Source organism: Cherax quadricarinatus, chromosome 3 (assembly GCF_038502225.1).
Source record: "Cherax quadricarinatus isolate ZL_2023a chromosome 3, ASM3850222v1, whole genome shotgun sequence".
NCBI classification, from domain to species: domain Eukaryota; kingdom Metazoa; phylum Arthropoda; class Malacostraca; order Decapoda; family Parastacidae; genus Cherax; species Cherax quadricarinatus.
In genome coordinates this window covers 64,591,914-64,611,403 of record NC_091294.1, presented here as the reverse complement: position 1 = coordinate 64,611,403, position 19,490 = coordinate 64,591,914, and the positions used below count along the sequence as shown (strand labels likewise).

At 42.4% G+C, this 19,490-nt stretch overlaps 1 protein-coding gene across 3 annotated transcripts in view; it reads right to left on the bottom strand.

Moving 5' to 3' along the window:
- LOC128704660 (ecdysteroid-phosphate phosphatase) overlaps nt 1-17,014 on the bottom strand; it is a 111,273-nt gene extending 94,259 nt beyond the window's left edge. The window contains exon 1 of one of the 3 annotated variants that reach the window (XM_070092071.1): nt 16,917-17,014. Coding sequence is in view for 1 of the 3 variants with exons in the window: in XM_070092050.1 (XP_069948151.1) it covers nt 9,931-9,950 (20 nt within the window). In the remaining 2 variants the exon portion in view is untranslated. Of the gene's footprint in view, nt 1-9,930; nt 9,966-16,916 lie in introns of those variants that run through there. The other 2 variants (XM_070092074.1, XM_070092050.1) reach the window with 2 other exon arrangements.
- Between the last annotated feature and the right edge of the window lie 2,476 nt (nt 17,015-19,490).

The window sequence follows — 19,490 nt, the reverse complement described above, 5'->3', positions numbered from 1 at the left end:
ATCAGTGACATACTCCTATATAGAAAGCCGCTTGTTATGCAGAGTATTTCAAGCATATTAGGTCAGTGTCCCAGGATAACACCCACACCAGTCCAATAACACCCAGGTATCCATTTACTGATGGGTGAACATAGACAACAGGTGTAAAGAAACACGCCCGATGTTTCTACCCTGGCTGGGAACTGAATATTTACCAAAAATCATATACTATGGCTAACCCAAGCCAGGTACTAGAAATAAGCCACGTTATCTGACTTTTTTGGGTTAAGCTAGGTTCTCTACACGTATGCTATGTGTGATAATCTATGAAGAGAAAACAGCTTTCTTATTTCAGGTTTATGGCGCGGTACGAGTGTATATCACAGTTAGCCCTGTGTTATACTCCGTTTTCTCTAATATAAGCCCCAAGACAGGGATAGGAGAATGGTACTTGTATCCCATATCCTCTTCATACCTCCGTCGAACTGCTCGGTATTATGCCAAGTATTATTCATTTTGGATTATTTAACATGTTTTATGCTATCTATATTGTTTATTATGTCATATTAGATCAATTATGGTAGGCATTCAGCTGCAGTGTTGATATTAGCGTAATAATAAAACATATTCCCCCTGCATCACGAGACTGAGCTCATGGCAACCGACAGTGGCTTCAAAGCCACCTTATCTTTAATGGACAATGTACTGTGTAGGTGCTTTACACAATGAAAAGTATTTCTTTTATTCATTGGAACCATGGTTAGGGCTAAAAGTAAGCAGGTTATAACAATAAATGGAGAAAAGAAATTAGAATGACTTATGCAGCAAGTAGCGCCACCAAACAGTACCAGCAGGTTGGTGTGGCAACCCTGGAAATTTGAAATTATGCTAGCCTAAATTAGTGCCGAATAATTGAAGGAACCGAATAACTGATTGCCGGATTTGTGATGGCAGACCTGTATGAGATTTGTTTACTAAGCAGCTGTGTAGGTAGTGTTGGAAGAATTACATTTTCTCTAGTCAAACTCGGGGATAACTGTAGAAAAATATTCTTTTTGTATGCCTTCACTATATATATAGCAATTCACAACCCTTGTAGGTTTAGTGCTTTTTATTATGATAATAATTATAATAATATCTTCATTCACTCTCAAAATGGTGTGTTGCTGTTTGTTTATTCTGTACTAACTTGTACAACTTACACACAATGTAAGAGTATTTGTATTGCGAGGTAATTATTATAATAAAAAAAAATTGAGGTAAATGTTTTACAAACTCTTACAAATGTACGTGAATGAACTAAAAATAGACACATTAATACGCATTTATTTCGCCTGACCAAGTGATTGCCCACTACCTGTTCAGTTTGTATTCTTACATTGTCTGAACTCTATCTCGTTCTCTCTCTCATTTACTCTTTCGTTAACTAGTTGGCTCTCGTTGACGATAGCGTCTAAGCTTAGCTGTGATAAAAAGAGGAGTCATAAGCCTCTTGCTTTAAGTGCCAAGTTAGAGGATGATGGTGTGTCATTCTGATTTTATTTAATAAACACCCTACCACTCACCTCACACACATTAATATTAATATTTTAAGGTAAGTAATAAGCGCACTCTGTGTGTATCTTACCTTTTATTGTGTTTTTAATGTCTATTTCTATTGCTAACTTAATATAAGTTAGCGTAAACTTGTTGTCTGGCATTTATTGCATATTTTATATGTGCTCTGATAATAATACCACACAGGTATTACCTGTGTGGTAGCCGGGTGGAGGGACAACATTACGTTTTCTCTGCTCAGCCAACAGAGAAAACGTGTATGAATCTGCGATTGGCCCAGCCACTCCTACACTCTGCTTTTGTTTACAATTTTCAGCATGAATTATTCATTACTTCTCCCTTCGTTTATGATGGGATCTAAAGGTAGTTGTTGGAAACAATTAAATTCAGTTAACAAGGTATGTCAATGCTAATAATATGGCTCTGGGCCATAGTGTAGGTAGCCGGTAGGTGTAGCCCAGGCGGGCTACACCTGCCGGTTACCTACACTGACTTCCTACAAATAAATACTACTCACCTCTCTTCCAATATTAAGACTACACATATTTTAAGGTAAATAGTGAGTGTACTGTATGTGTATTTTAACTCTCAGGGATGTTTTAAATATCGTATATTAAATATGAGACAGGGACCCAGGGCTACCTACACCTGACTTCCTACAAATGAGTACTACTCACCTCTCTCCCTACATTAAGATTACAAATACTTTATGATAAGTAATGAATGTACTGTGAATACATTTTACTTAGTGTGTTTTTAATCCCTAGTTCTATTACTAAATTATACACCTACCATCCGACTTACGACCACTCTACTTACTACCGTGTTTTTTATGCCAAATTTCTGGGAAATAAACAATTATTTGTGTAGTACACAGTGTTTATCCTAAACCTTACAGTATAAAATACAGTACTAAAAGCATAAAAAGTGAAGTAAAACATGAAATACCAAAATAAAACAATAAAATAAAGTCATTACAAAAACGTTTTGTTGATATTCAGTAGTAAAGTTCGACTTACAACCATTTCGACTTACGACCGGTTTCTCGGAACCGAACTCGGTCGTAAGTCGGATGGTAGGTGTATTAAGTTATTATTAACTTAATATAATTTAGTGTAAACTTGTTGTCTGGCATTTACAGGCATTTATAAATGGAAAAAAAGGCGTTCTGCCTTCCGGCGATGTCTGCTTTCTGGTGACAGCCTGGAACCTAACCCGACATATAAGTGGGGCCCTACCGTATGTCTTTCGATTTTTTTTTGTTGCTGGGGTCATCAATACGACAGGATGCCAATTCGAGTTTCTTTTTTTTACAATTTTTATGACTGTTTCTATCCAAATATACTTGTTGGCATCTTCTGAGTCGACTGGACAGACATTTTTCTTAACAAATTACTTAGACTATACAACAAACATTGTCCTATAAAAACGAAACAGATCACAAACAAACGGCTTGGTTGCGCATGGCTAACCAGCACCATTCTGAAATCCATTGATAAGAAACACCAATATGAAAAGCAATATAGACAGGGCTTAATACACAAAGATATTCTTAAACACTATTCATCAGTTCTCACCAAAGTAATAAAGAAAGCCAAACAACTATACTACTCCAGTAGATTCACTGACACAAGAGGAGATATAAAAAAGACCTGGAAAACACACTCAGATTCTAGGGACCCAAAAACTGAAAAAACCCCAAGAATATTGTCCTAACTAAACCTAATGAAACACCACTGCATCCCACTGACACAGCTAACAAGATAAACGACTTCTTCTCAACCATAGGATCTAATCTCGCCAATAAAATCCCACATACCAATGCCCATGCCGGGGACTACCTAGATGGGAATTTCCCAAATTCCTTCTATCTTGCACCAACTGAGCCCACGGAAGTCACCGAGATTATAAAGTCACTTAAAAATAACTCAGGGAATCTGTCTCATGTCCCACCATTATTGTACAAGCGAGCGGCCCATGTCCTTTCGCCTGCTATTTCATTACTTTTTAACAAGTCACTAGAAACTAGAACCTTCCCGAAACTACTCAAGACGGCAAGGGTTACACCAATACATAAAGGTGGTGACCCTACAGATTTAAACAACTATAGGCCAATATCAAACTTACCATTGCTATCCAAAATCTTTGAGAAACTTGTGCACAGGAGACTATATTCATTTATAAGGGCACAAAACATACTCAACCCCTGCCAATTTGGATTCAGGAAAAATAAAAGCACTAATGATGCAATCATAAAAATGCTAGATCTACTTTACACAGTATTGGAAAATAAGGAATATCCACTAGGAATTTTTATTGACCTAAGAAAAGCTTTTGACACAGTAGACCACACCATCCTACTCCACAAACTTGACCATTATGGTATAAGAGGCCATGCGCTTGCATATTTCAAATCTTACCTTACTAATAGGTATCAGTATGTCACCATTAAAGACACAGCATCAACACCACAGCCACTTGATACTGGAGTTCTGCAGGGAAGGGTCCTTGGTCCCCTGCTCTTCCTCATATACATCAATGATCTTCCAAACGTATCCCAACACCTGAACGACACTACTTATGTCATCTCTCACCCTAATCTTGCCACCCTCAACACCATTGTTAACTAGGAGCTGATCAAAATATCAACTTGGATGACAGCCAATAAACTTACGCTTAACACTGACAAAACCTACTACATTATGTTTGGTAGCAGAGCAGGAGTTGCACAAATTAACATTAAGATCGACAACACTCTAATTGCCAGACATAATGAGGGCAAATTCCTAGGCCTATACCTCGACAACAACCTGAATTTCAGCACCCATATCCAACACATAACCAAAAAAGTATCTAAAACGGTTGGGATCCTCTCCAAGATACGATACTATGTGCCGCAAAATGCCCTTCTCACACTATACCACTCACTTATTTATCCATACCTCACCTATGCTATTTGTGCTTCGCGATCAACTGCAGCAACACACCTAAAGCCAATAATAACCCAACAAGAATCCGCAGTAAGAATAATCACTAAATCCCATCCCTGGCAACACACCCCCCACTCTTCATATTTCTAAACTTACTCCCTGTTCAGTACATCCACACTTACTACTGTGCAACCTACATCTACAGGACCTTAAATTCCAATATTAACCTTGACCTAAAACGCTTTTTTGATAGTTGTGACAGAACCCACAGGCATAGCACCAGACACAAACATCTCTATGACATTCCCCGTGTCCGACTAAACCTTTACAAAAATTCAATGTATGTCAAAGGCCCTAAAATCTGGAACACCCTACCTGAAAACTCTAGAACTGCAGACACATTCATCACCTTCAAAACTACCATTAGAAAACATCTTATCTCCCTGATACACCCTGTCAACTAATTACACGAATACCACCTGGTGGTTCACACTTACACTCACTCACCCATTTGACCATAAAAAGAAATATCAATCTCAATCTTAAAATAATGAATCCTAACTAGTCGTAAGTTGGCCTGTGATACTCCAATACTGAAACTATGTATTGTGCCAAAACAAAAGCATTCACATTGCTAAACTCACAAACTAGTAGTCACTTAGCCATAATACCAACTTACCTCATACTTTGTAATATTTTAAATTTAAGATTTAAACTAAGTCTGCCCGAAATACCTAGCCATGCTAGGTGTTCTAGTGGTACACTCTGTAATTATTTTTACTACATGTAAACCACACAATACCCAAATTCTGTATACTCAGCATTGTAATCCTTATAGAGAATAAACTTTGAACTTGAACTTTGAACTAGTGATCACTGAGCACTGGCCTGTTGGTTAACGCTCTCGCTTCACAGGGCAAGGGCCTGGGTTCAATTCCCAGCCAGAGTAGAAACATTGGACGTGTTTCTTTCCGCCTGTTGTCTATGTTCCCCATCAGTAAAATGGGTACCTGGGTGTTAGTCGACTGGTGTGGGTCGCATCCCGGGACACTGACCTAATTTGCCCGAAATGCAGAGCATAACAAGGGAGTTTCTATATAGTAGTATGTCATTGTTGTCAGCTAGGACTGTATACCTTGTACATGTACTTGTAGTAAATAAAGATATTATTATTATTATTATTACTAGTACCCCAGTGACTCATGAGTCGCCAATGAGTAGAGCCATGGTCAGTGAAAGGTGGCACACGGCCACCCTAGAGTTTCATGCAAACCACACATGTGAATAACTCAGGAATAAGTTATTTATTTTATTATCCTTCTTTTGCAAAGTTTTTATAGGAGCACCATGATTTTTTCACATTTTATTGAGGAATGATTATTCTATAAACCAGGAGAGGGGATTTGTGATATGTATTACCATTTTGTTTTTATGGATCCCCCCCCCCCCCAAAAAAAAAAAAGCAGCAAATTTCAACATTTTGTATAAGGCATTTTGTATAATCCGATGATTATCTAGCTCTATCTTTCGTTTGATGCCAACTAGACCATTGTACATCTTACCAAATTTGCTGAAAAAGAAATCTTTTAAGACCTATAGAATACAACAATTTTGTTTTTTTTCTAACTATAAGGTAGGTAGTAGGTTGGTGTAGGTAGTAGGTTGGTAGACAGCGGCAACCCAGAGAAGTACTATCATCCTGCCAGATGACTGTGAAACAGAAACCTGTAACTGTTTTACATGATGGTAGGATTGCTGGTGTCTTTTCTGTCTCATAAACGCGCTAGATAACAGGGATATCTTGGTACTCCTACTTACAGTTTGGTCACTCTTCACAGAAAAGCACATTCATATATATATATATATATATACATACATCTAGATTTTTTCTCCTTTTTCTAAATAGCTTTTGTTCTTCTTTATTTCTTCTATTGTCCATGGGAAAGTGGAAAAGAATCTTTCCTCCGTAAGCCATGCGTGTCGTATGAGGCGACTAAAATGCCGGGAGCAATGGGCTAGGAACCCCTTTTCCTGTAGACATTTACTAAAAAAGAGAAGAAAAACTTTATAAAACTGGGATGCTTGAATGTGCGTGGATGTTGTGCGGATGACAAGAAACAGATGATTGCTGATGTTATGAATAAAAAGAAGTGGGATGTCCTGGCCCTAAGCGAAACAAAGCTGAAGGGGGTAGGGGAGTTTCGGTGGGGAGAAATAAATGGGATTAAATCTGGAGTATCTAAGAGAGTTAGAGCTAAGGAAGGTGTAAGAATGTTGAAGAATCAGTTATAGAAGGAGAAAAGAGAATATAAATGTGTAAATTCAAGGATTATGTGGATTAAAGTAAAGGTTGGATGTGAAAAATGGGTCATAATAAGCATGTATGCACCTGGACAAGAGAGGAATGTAGAGGAGAGAGAGAGATTTTGGGAGATGTTAAGTGAATGTATAGAAACCTTTGAACCAAGTGAGAGAGTAATTGTGGTAGGGGACCTGAATGCTAAAGTATGAGAAACTTTTAGAGAGGGTGTGGTAGGTAAGTTTGGGGTGCCAGGTGAAAATGATAATGGGAGCCCTTTGATTGAACTTTGTATAGAAAGGGGTTTAGTTATAGGAAATACATATTTCAAGAAAAAGAGGATAAATAAGTATACAAGATATGATGTAGGGCAAAATGACAGTAGTTTGTTGGATTATGTATTAGTAGATAAAAGACTGTTGAGTAGACTTCAGGATGTACATGTTTATAGAGGGGCCACAGATATATCAGATCACTTTTTAGTTGTAGCTACACTGAGAGTAAAAGGTAGATAGGATACAAGGAGAATAGAAGCACCAGGTAAGAGAGAGGTGAAGGTTTATAAACTAAAAGAGGAGGCAGTTAGGGTAAGATATAAACAACTATTGGAGGATAGATGGGCTAATGAGAGCATAGGCAATGGGGTCGAAGAGGTATGCGGTAGTTTTAAAAATGTAGTGTTAGAGTGTTCAGCAGAAGTTTGTGGTTACAGGAGAGTGGGTGCAGGTGGGAAGAGGAGCGATTGGTGGAATGATGATGTAAAGAGAGTAGTAAGGGGGAGAAAAAGTTAGCATATGAGAAGTTTTTACAAAGTAGAAGTGATGCAAGGAGGGAAGAGTATATGGAGAAAAAGAGGCTAAGAGACTGGTGAAGCAATGTAAAAAGAGAGCAAATGAGAGAGTGGGTGAGATGTTATCAACAAATTTTGTTGAAAATAAGAAAAAGTTTTGGAGTGAGATTAACAAGTTAAGAAAGCCTAGAGAACAAATGGATTTGTCAGTTAAAAACAGGAGAGTTATTAAATGGAGAGTTAGAAGTATTGGGAAGATGGAGGGAATATTTTGAGGAATTGTTGAATGTTGATGAAGATAGGGAAGGTGTGATTTCGTGTATAGGGCAAGGAGGAATAACATCTTGTAGGAATGAGAAAGAGCCAGTTGTGAGTGTGAGGGAAGTTCGTGAGGCAGTAGGTAAACTGAAAGGGGGTAAGGCAGCTGGGATTGATGGGATAAACATAGAAATGTTAAAAGCAGGTGGGGATATAGTTTTGAGTGGTTGGTGCTATTATTTAATAAATGTATGGAAGAGGGTAAGGTACCTAGGGATTGGCAGAGAGCATGCATAGTTCCTTTGTATAAAGGCAAAGGGGACAAAAGAGTGCAAAAATTATAGGGGGATAAGTCTGTTGAGTATACTTGGTAAAGTGTATGGTAGAGTTATTATTGAAAGAATTAAAAGTAAGACAGAGAATAGGATAGCAGATGAGTAAGGCTTTAGGAAAGGTAGGGGATGTGTGGACCAGGTGTTTACAGTGAAACATTAGTGAACAGTATTTAGATAAGGCTAAAGAGGTTTTTGTGGCACTTATGGATTTGGAAAAGGCATATGACAGGGTGGATAGGGGGCAATGTGACAGATGTTGCAGATGTATGGTATAGGAGGTAGGTTACTGAAAGCAGTGAAGAGTTTTTACGAGGATAGCGAGGCTCATGTTAGATTATGTATGAAAGAGGGTGATTATTTCCCAGTAAAAGTAGGCCTTAGACAAGGATGTGCGATGTCACAGTGGTTGTTCAATATATTTGTAGATGGGGTTGTAAGAGAAGTAAATGCGAGGGTCTTGGCAAGAGGTGTGGAGTTAAAAGATAAAGAATCACACATAAAGTGGGAGTTGTCACAGTTGCTCTTTGCTGATGACACTGTGCTCTTGGGTGATTCTGAAGAGAAGTTGCAGAGGTTGGTGGATGAATTTGGTAGGGTATGTAAAAGAAGAAAATTGAAAGTGAATACAGGAAACAGTAAGGTTATGATAACAAAAAGATTAGGTGATGAAAGATTGGATATTAGTTTGGAGGGAGTATGGAGGAGGTGAATGTATTCAGATATTTGGGAGTGGACATGTCAGCGGATGGGTCTATGAAAGATGAGGTGAATCACAGAATTGATGAGGGGAAAAGGGTGAGTGGTGCACTTAGGAGTCTGTCCTTGGAAGCAAAGAGGGGAATGTATGAGAGTATAGTTTTACCAACGCTCCTGTATGGGTGTGAAGCATGGGTGATGAATGCTGCAGCGAGGAGAAGACTGGAGGCAGTGGAGATGTCACGTCTGAGGGCAATGTGTGGTGTGAATATAATGCAGAGAATTCGTAGTTTGGAAGTTAGGAGGAGGGGTGGGATTGCCAAAACTGTTGTCCAGAGGGCTGAGGAAGGGTTGTTGAGGTGGTTCGGACATGTAGAGAGAATGGAGCGAAACAGAATGACTTCAAGAGTGCATCAGTCTGTAGTGGAAGGAAGGCAGGGTAGGGGTCGGCCTAGGAAAGGTTGGAGGGAGGGGGTAAAGGAGGTTTTGTGTGCGAGGGGTTTGGACTTCCAGCGGGCATGCGTGAGCGTGTTTGATAGGAGTGAATGGAGACAAATGGTTTTTAATACTTGACGTGCTGTTGGAGTGTAAGCAAAGTAACATTTATGAAGGGATTCAGGGAAACCGGCAGGCCGGACTTGAGTCCTGGAGATGGGAAGTACAGTGCCTGCACTCTGAAGGAGGGGTGTTAATGTTGCAGTTTAAAAACTGTAGTGTAAAGCACCCTTCTAGCAAGACAGTGATGGAGTGAATGATGGTGAAAGTTTTTCTTTTTCGGGCCACCCTCCCTTGGTGGGAATCGGCCAGCGTGTTAATAATAAAAATAAAAGGAAAAAAGTGAAAAGAAACACTGTGTAGGTTTCAAATGCTGCTTAATAATTCACAGGAAAAAATTCATTAAAATTAGAAAGAAAAGAAAAAAGCAAAATCGTTCCCCCCCCCCTTCAGGTCTTCTCTATTAATGTTCCTTATCTTGATGTTTCTACCTGAAGTGGGAATCACTTCCCACTTGAAGCAGTTGCCACTCTCAAACTAAACCGTTAGTAGCCTTTTCCTCCACACAGACTCCATCCATCTCACACTCACTCCCAAATCCATCTAGGCATTTTCAGCCTCCTATTTTCCTCTTGGAGAAGTAGAACCTCTTCCCAAAGCTCGATCGCTAGCGCACTCAGTTCACTCACTGAGCTCCGGAGATCAATCTCTGGTACTGCTGGAAAACATTAGTGACGTGTTTCCATAAGACACCTGCTGTCCATGTTCACCCATCAGTATAAAATGGGTACCTGGGTGTTAGTTGACTGGTGTAGGTCGCATCCTGGGACAAAGCTGTCCTAATTTGCCCGAAATGCTCAGCATAACAAGCAGCTTTCTATATAGTAGTATGTCATTAATGTCAGTTAGGCCTGTACACCTTGTACATGTACTTGTAGAAATATATATTATGATTATTATTATTACTTTAACCTGAGATTCCAAAACACTGCAGGAGGAAGCCACAGAGCTAAGGACAGAATTAAATTTGACTCAATGAAGAAAATTCCATTTCTTTGGATTAAAAGCCATTTACCAACACCAAGACACCTCCATTGTAAAAAGTTTGATATGAAAGGGAACAAGCTGCAATTCCTTGGATCAAGAGTCCTCAACAGCTTAATGTAGCCTCATGTGAAGTGCTACACCCTTAATGACATAACTTGTGGATGGGTGGTGAGTTGAGACAAGCCCGAGCCTGTCTCTTGTTCCTCTTACTATGATGGCTGCTGTCAATGAAGGTGTCATCATCAATACTACTACTAATAATAATAATACTACAAGTACATATACAAGGTATACAGGCCTAGCCGACAACAATGACATACTACTATACAGAAAACCCCTTATGCTGAGCATTTCGGGCAAATTAGGTCAGTCTTGTCCCAGGATGCGACACACACCAGTCGACAAACACCCAGGTACCCATTTTACTGATGGGTGAACTTAGACAACGGGTGTAAGGAAACACGTCCGATATTTTCACCCATTCGCCGAGAATCGAACCCTGACCATCACCGTGTGAAGCGAGAGCTCTTGCCAACAGGCCACGGGGCACCGGCTATCGTCACAAGCAAGCAAGCAAGCAAGTGCAGGTAAGATCCCAATGGGATGAGCGGGGAAGACGGGACAGACGAAGAATAGCGCTGGAGAGGAGTGTTCTTAGTCGTAGAAATAGACACAGCAGCTAAGGCGACCGTGGGACAGACTTGGAGAAAAAACGGGAAGAGAGAGAGCTGTGTATGGAACTGAACTTCTCCAGGCCACACACAGAATTTTAAACCTTTACAACGACTTTATATAAAAAAAAATCATGTCTTATTATATTAAAAAAACAAACAAAATCCATACAGGTTAAACAGCAGTAAATTTTATATATAAATGAACCAATGATAATTAAAAAATCAACAATGTTAGACAATTCGACTTATTTCCACTGGGGTCCTGTGTTATAGTTAATTTTATTTTTTGCACAAGCATAGTTACCTATATTTTCTATTCTTAGTAATGCTAATAAATCTTACAATAAATACATCAGATCAAACTGAATTTATGAATATTTTAAACACTGCAAGAAATCTTACTTTTCTGCGGCTTCATTCATTAGATATTCTTTGGATCTATTCTTAAATTATTTTAAGTCAATTATTAATATTATTATTATTATTATATTTAGAGTGAAGTGCTAAACTCATAAGGATCATATAGTGCCTAAGTCTAGTGCTAATGCAATGTCAAGAAAATATTGCGTGAACATAAAAACAAGTGGCGGTAACCCAGGCCGAGGATACTTGCTGACGAGCCTCAAAGTGGCAGACCTCAAACACCTATTACAAATATACTAGAAGACAACACATTCACATGGTTCAATCCCTGGCATTGGTGGAAACACTGGGCACGTGTCTTTACACCTGCTGTCCATTTTCACCAAGTAGTATGTAGGTACCTGGGAGTTAGCTAATTGTCGTGCGTTGTATTTTGAGGGACAAGATTAAAGATCCCAAAGGAAATAAGAGTTCCCGATGATGTACTGACTTTACTGGCTAACCCACCAGGTTAAAAATTCAAACAAGATAAGATTTGTTTCGATTTTTAACCCAGAGGATTATCCACCCAGGATAACTCAAGAAAGTCAGTGTGCCTTCCAGACTGTCTTATTCTACTGTGGTTCTTCAATGTTGTCCCCCAGGATGCTACTCACACCAGTCAACTACACCCAGGTACTTACTGCTAGGTGAAGTGGCAGCAGATGTACGGCGACTAACACCCAGGTACCTACTTACTACTAGGTGAACAGGGGCAGCAGATGTACGGCGACTAACACCCAGGTACTTACTTACTGACAGCAGATAGGTGACCTACATACTGCTAGGTGAACAGGGGCAGATGTACACCCAGGTACTTGCTGCTAGGTGAACATGACTAACTCCCAGGTACCTACTTGCTGCTAGGTGAACAGTGACAGCAGATGTACGGCGACTAACACCCAGGTACCTACTTACTGCTAGGTGAACAGTGACAGCAGATGTACGGCGACTAACACCCAGGTACCTACTTACTGCTAGGTGAACAGTGACAGCAGATGTACGGCGACTAACACCCAGGTACCTACTTACTGCTAGGTGAACAGTGACAGCAGATGTACGGCGACTAACACCCAGGTACCTACTTACTGCTAGGTGAACAGGGGCAGCAGATGTACGGCGACTAACACCCAGGTACTTACTTACTGCTAGGTGAGCAGTGACAGCAGATGTACGGCGACTAACACCCAGGTACCTACATACTGCTAGGTGACCAGGGGCAGCAGATGTACGGCGACTAACACCCAGGTACCTACTTACTGCTAGGTGAAGTGACAGCAGATGTACGGCGACTAACACCCAGGTACCTACTTACTGCTTGGTGAACAGTGACAGCAGATGTACGGCGACTAACACCCAGGTACTTACTGCTAGGTGAACAGGGGCAGCAGATGTACGGCGACTAACACCCGGGTACCTACTTACTGCTAGGTGAACAGTGACAGCAGATGTACGGCGACTAACACCCAGGTACCTACTTACTGCTAGGTGAACAGGGGCAGCAGATGTACGGCGACTAACACCCAGGTACCTACTTACTGCTAGGTGAACAGTGACAGCAGATGTACGGCGACTAACACCCAGGTACCTACTTACTGCTAGGTGAACAATGACATCAGATGTACGGCGACTAACACCCAGGTACCTACTTACTGCTAGGTGAACAGGGGCAGCATATATACGGCGACTAACACCCGGGTACCTACTTACTGCTAGGTGAAGTGACAGCAGATGTACGGCGACTAACACCCAGGTACCTACTTACTGCTAGATGAACAGGGGCAGCAGATATACGGCAGCTGACATCCAGGTACCTACGTATTACTACTTACTGCTAGGTGAACAGGGGCAGCAGGTGTACGGCGGCTGACATCCAGGTACCTACGTATTACTACTTACTGCTAGGTGAACAGGGGCAGCAAGTGTACGGCGGCCGACATCCAAGTACCTACGTATTACTACTTACTGCTAGGTGAAAAGGGGCAGGTGTACGGCGGCCGACATCCAGGTACCTACGTATTACTACTTACTGCTAGGTGAACAGGGGCAGCAGGTGTATGGCGGCCGACATCCAGGTACCTACGTATTACTACTTACTGCTAGGTGAACAGGGGCAGCAGGTGTACGGCGGCCGACATCCAGGTACCTACGTATTACTACTTACTGCTAGGTGAACAGGGGCAGCAGGTGTACGGCGGCCGACATCCAGGTACCTACGTATTACTACTTACTGTTAGGTGAACAGGGGCAGCAGGTGTACGGCGGCCGACATCCAGGTACCTACGTATTACTACTTACTGCTAGGTGAACAGGGGCAGCAGGTGTACGGCGGCCGACATCCAGGTACCTACGTATTACTACTTACTGCTAGGTGAACAGGGGCAGGTGTACGGCGGCCGACATCCAGGTACCTACGTATTACTACTTACTGCTAGGTGAACAGGGGCAGCAGGTGTACGGCGGCAGACATCCAGGTACCTACGTATTACTACTTACTGCTAGGTGAACAGGGGCAGCAGGTGTACGGCGGCCGACATCCAGGTACCTACGTACTACTACTTACTGCTAGGTGAACAGGGGCAGCAAGTGTACGGCGGCTGACATCCAGGTACCTACGTATTACTACTTACTCCTAGGTGAACAGGGGCAGCAGGTGTACGGCGGCCGACATCCAGGTACCTACGTATTACTACTTACTGCTAGGTGAACAGGGGCAGCAGGTGTACGGCGGCCGACATCCAGGTACCTACGTATTACTACTTACTGCTAGGTGAACAGGGGCAGCAGGTGTACGGCGGCTGACATCCAGGTACCTACGTATTACTACTTACTGCTAGGTGAACAGGGGCAGCAGGTGTACGGCGGCCGACATCCAGGTACCTACGTATTACTACTTACTGCTAGGTGAACAGGGGCAGCAGGTGTACGGCGGCCGACATCCAGGTACCTACGTATTACTACTTACTGCTAGGTGAACAGGGGCAGCAGGTGTACGGCGGCCGACATCCAGGTACCTACGTATTACTACTTACTTCTAGGTGAACAGGGGCAGCAGGTGTACGGCGGCCGACATCCAGGTACCTACGTATTACTACTTACTGCTAGGTGAACAGGGGCAGCAGGTGTACGGCGGCCGACATCCAGGTACCTACGTATTACTACTTACTGCTAGGTGAACAGGGGCAGCAGGTGTACGGCTGCTGACATCCAGGTACCTACGTATTACTACTTACTGCTAGGTGAACAGGGGCAGCAGGTGTACGGCGGCTGACATCCAGGTACCTACGTATTACTACTTACTGCTAGGTGAACAGGGGCAGCAGGTGTACGGCGGCTGACATCCAGGTACCTACGTATTACTACTTACTGCTAGGTGAACAGGGGCAGCAGGTGTACGGCGGCTGACATCCAGGTACCTACGTATTACTACTTACTGCTAGGTGAACAGGGGCAGCAGGTGTACGGCGGCCGACATCCAGGTACCTACGTATTACTACTTACTGCTAGGTGAACAGGGGCAGCAGGTGTACGGCGGCCGACATCCAGGTACCTACGTATTACTACTTACTGCTAGGTGAACAGGGGCAGCAGGTGTACGGCGGCTGACATCCATGTACCTACGTATTACTACTTACTGCTAGGTGAACAAGGGCAGCAGGTGTACGGCGGCTGACATCCAGGTACCTACGTATTACTACTTACTGCTAGGTGAACAGGGGCAGCAGGTGTACGGCGGCCGACATCCAGGTACCTACGTATTACTACTTACTGCTAGGTGAACAGGGGCAGCAGGTGTACGGCGGCCGACATCCAGGTACCTACGTATTACTACTTACTGCTAGGTGAACAGGGGCAGCAGGTGTATGGCGGCCGACATCCAGGTACCTACGTATTACTACTTACTGCTAGGTGAACAGGGGCAGGAGGTGTACGGCGGCTGACATCCAGGTACCTACGTATTACTACTTACTGCTAGGTGAACAGGGGCAGCAGGTGTACGGCGGCTGACATCCAGGTACCTACGTATTACTACTTACTGCTAGGTGAACAGGGGCAGCAGGTGTACGGCGGCTGACATCCAGGTACCTACGTATTACTACTTACTGCTAGGTGAACAGGGGCAGCAGGTGTACGGCGGCCGACATCCAGGTACCTACGTATTACTACTTACTGCTAGGTGAACAGGGGCAGCAGGTGTACGGCGGCCGACATCCAGGTACCTACGTATTACTACTTACTGCTAGGTGAACAGGGGCAGCAGGTGTACGGCGGCTGACATCCATGTACCTACGTATTACTACTTACTGCTAGGTGAACAAGGGCAGCAGGTGTACGGCGGCTGACATCCAGGTACCTACGTATTACTACTTACTGCTAGGTGAACAGGGGCAGCAGGTGTACGGCAGCCGACATCCAGGTACCTACGTATTACTACTTACTGCTAGGTAAACAGGGGCAGCAGGTGTACGGCGGCCGACATCCAGGTACCTACGTATTACTACTTACTGCTAGGTGAACAGGGGCAGCAGGTGTATGGCGGCCGACATCCAGGTACCTACGTATTACTACTTACTGCTAGGTGAACAGGGGCAGCAGGTGTACGGCGGCTGACATCCAGGTACCTACGTATTACTACCTACTGCTAGGTGAACAGGGGCAGCAGGTGTACGGCGGCTGACATCCAGGTACCTACGTATTACTACTTACTGCTAGGTGAACAGGGGCAGCAGGTGTACGGCGGCTGACATCCAGGTACCTACGTATTACTACTTACTGCTAGGTGAACAGGGGCAGGTGTAAGAAGGCATACCCATAAAAGGTCATAACTGACTGACTTATACTAGGTTCACTATATATAATGTAGTACATCTTATGTGCCCGTAACACGTGCGCCCAGAAGAAAAAAAATTATGCACAGCCTAAATGAACTTACATATATGTTGGCAGCGACAGTGTAGCTCCGTAATTCTTCAATTCCCAGGATCAAAGTTCCTGTGATGACATAATTACAAGCACAACTGCAATAATACACGTAGAACCCAACATGACCCAAGAAAACTAACAGTAGATACGTACAACCTGTTAAAATAAGAGGACCAGAGGAAGACTGACCTGTGAACCCAGGCACCGGACTGCTCTCACACCAACAACCATCTCTACCTCCATCTACTAAACCCCTCAAGGAAGGTTCCTTGATGTTGGTGAGGGGCTCTTGATTTAGGGAATTGGATCTGTGCTCCAGTTCCCCGAATTAAGCCTGAATGCCTTCCACATATCCCCCCCCCCAGGCGCTGTATAATGCTCCGGGTTTAGCGCTTCCCCCTTGATTATAATAATAATCCATCTACTAAAGTTCTCCACAACTACACCTCACTAACAACTACCTCAATCATACTATAAGAGCAAACAGCACTGAAAAACAGCAACAAAACACCTAGGAAACTGTTATCTAACCTGTACCCAGCAGGACGCCGGTTCAGCGTCCACCACACCCAGGCCTACACTACAACACTACAACATGGCAGACTCTTCTAACTCACCCTCCTTCCCAGGCTTCAGGGGGGAGGAGGCAGATATTCGCGGCGCGCCCAGGAAAACTAAAAATCGAAAAAATACGAAAAATGACTTAAGTTTACTGAAAAATATTTAACAATCTGGCAATATTTTGGTGTAAATCTCATTGTTGTACGATGTTTCTACAACGAATTACAGTAATTTTACAAATACTTTTTGTGGTGACGAGCGCATGATATACCTCTGTATGTGAAGTAAATTTTCAGATTTTTTCCGACTTTTTTAATTATTTTCTTATTTTTCTTTCTGATATATTAATTTTGCCATTTGACATTAGTTAAAATTGGGAGGAGCCACACGTCGCCGCCGGCGGCGGCGGCAGCGGCGGCAGCGGCAGCAGCGGCAGCAGCAGCCGCAGCCGCAGCCGCAGCCGCAGCCAGCCAGCCAGCCAGCCAGCCAGCCAGCCAGCCAGCCAGCCAGCCAGCCAGCCAGCCAGCCAGCCAGCCAGCCAGTACTTCCTGGAGCGTCGTAATGTAAGGGTAGAGTTGCTACGAGTAATAAAATGTGTAATTACTTTATTATTAGAATTAATGTTATCTACCTATCACATTTATTCCAGAATGGTATCTCACAAGATAAATAACGCAAAGTATAATAAATACGGCCAAATGAATAATTATTGCCATATACTGAGAGGGCGGCGGCCGCTGGTCCAGGATCTCACAATAAGATTTATTTATTTATTTATTTGTCTCTGCAAATAGTACATTGAGATTTTGTATTTACAATAGTGGGTTGCAATGCAAAGAGAGCCTCTATTATGCCTAGGCATTATGGGCCAACTTAACATTATTGGCTTACAGTCTACTTAACACTAAGAATTATATCATAGTTGTACAGTAGATTATTAATTGTTAGTGAATCTAATTGGTATAAGACAAAAGATATATATTCAAAAATGCTTTTTGTGAAAACAATGATTCAATATAATAATATCTATTTCTACATGTTAGGTCCCCTCAAGGGAAATTTCTTGACGCTAGTGAGGGGCTCTTGATCCAGGGAATTGAATCTGTGCTCCGGTTCCCTGAATTGAGCCTGAATACCTTCCATCCTCCCCCACATGCGCTGTATATTCCTACGGATTTAGCGATCCCCATGATTATAACAATAATAATTAGCGCTTATTTTAGATTATAGAAATTTCTACAAGTACAAGGTATACAGGTCTAGCTGACACTAAAGAAAGCCGCTTATGTTGAGCATTTCGGGCAAATTAGGCCAGTTTTGTCCCAGGATGCGACCCACACCAGTCGATTAACATTCAGGTGTCCATTTTATACTGATAGGTGAACATGGACAGCAGGTGTCATATGGAAACACGTCCTAATATTATCCAGCCGTACCGTAACTTCGACCTCTGGACCTTGGTGTGTCAGGCAAGTGCGCTAGCGATCGAGCTACAGGTTCCCTGATCACCATAGAAAAGGGTATGTAGGTAATGGGTGACTCTATAAGATTACTGTTGTACAAGAATGAAATGCAATATTAAGTAAATTTATTCAGGTATACACAAATACAGTTACATAGGTTGTGGAAAATACTATATATTTTCCTGAAATACAGTATATGTAAATAGATGGCCTATATTGTATTTAATAAAAATTATGTTATAAAAATGGGAAGCCCTGCACCTGCGCAGAGCAGAAGACTCGCCATTTTTGTTTGAATTGGGCAAGAAACGTTAGTGAATAATCGGAAGAATTTTCGTAGCTCTAGAGGTTAAATTGGGCTGACACCTCTCAAATAGGAGCCGAAATTGTTGGATGTGCATTTCTGCATAATTTGAGTATCAGGTGACTGGAAAGGACAACTGCAGGAACCTCAGATAAGTCTGTTATGTAGTAACTCTGGCCAGTGTTATTTTCATAGATAGACAGTGAGGTTTTTTGAGTATGATACACAGTAATCTCCAGTCAAATTGGTGAGTGTTACCTGGAGTTTACCTGTTATGATTAAGATATATTTTCCTTCTGTTATATAAATGTTGAGAAATGGGATTACCAGCTAAGCTTATTAAATATAGGAAAACTTAACTTAGAAAGACAGCTCATCGCCTGCACAGCCGCCCCTGCAGACGAGGTCTTGAGAAGCTGTCGAAGTCATTCCTCAACGGGCTGTTTTGAGTTATAATTTGTAAGATTATAAATTACCACTAGGGGGTGTTATGTCAGCATATTTCATTCACTGATGGCTGACAAACTTACGTGTGTGGACTCAAAGGTCCGCATATCACTGGGGTTTATGATAAGTGACTAACTCACGACTTTATACTCAACTGCGCAGTCAATAGTAGTACATCAGGAGTTAGAATACTTACCTAGGTATATGTATCTGACCCAGAATTATGCCCGGATATACGTTGAGTTGATTGAAGTATAGTGTTCTTTGAAGAATGTCGCACTACACTCTGTTGGATCGCAACACTCGTTGTTACACTGTTCATCAATAATT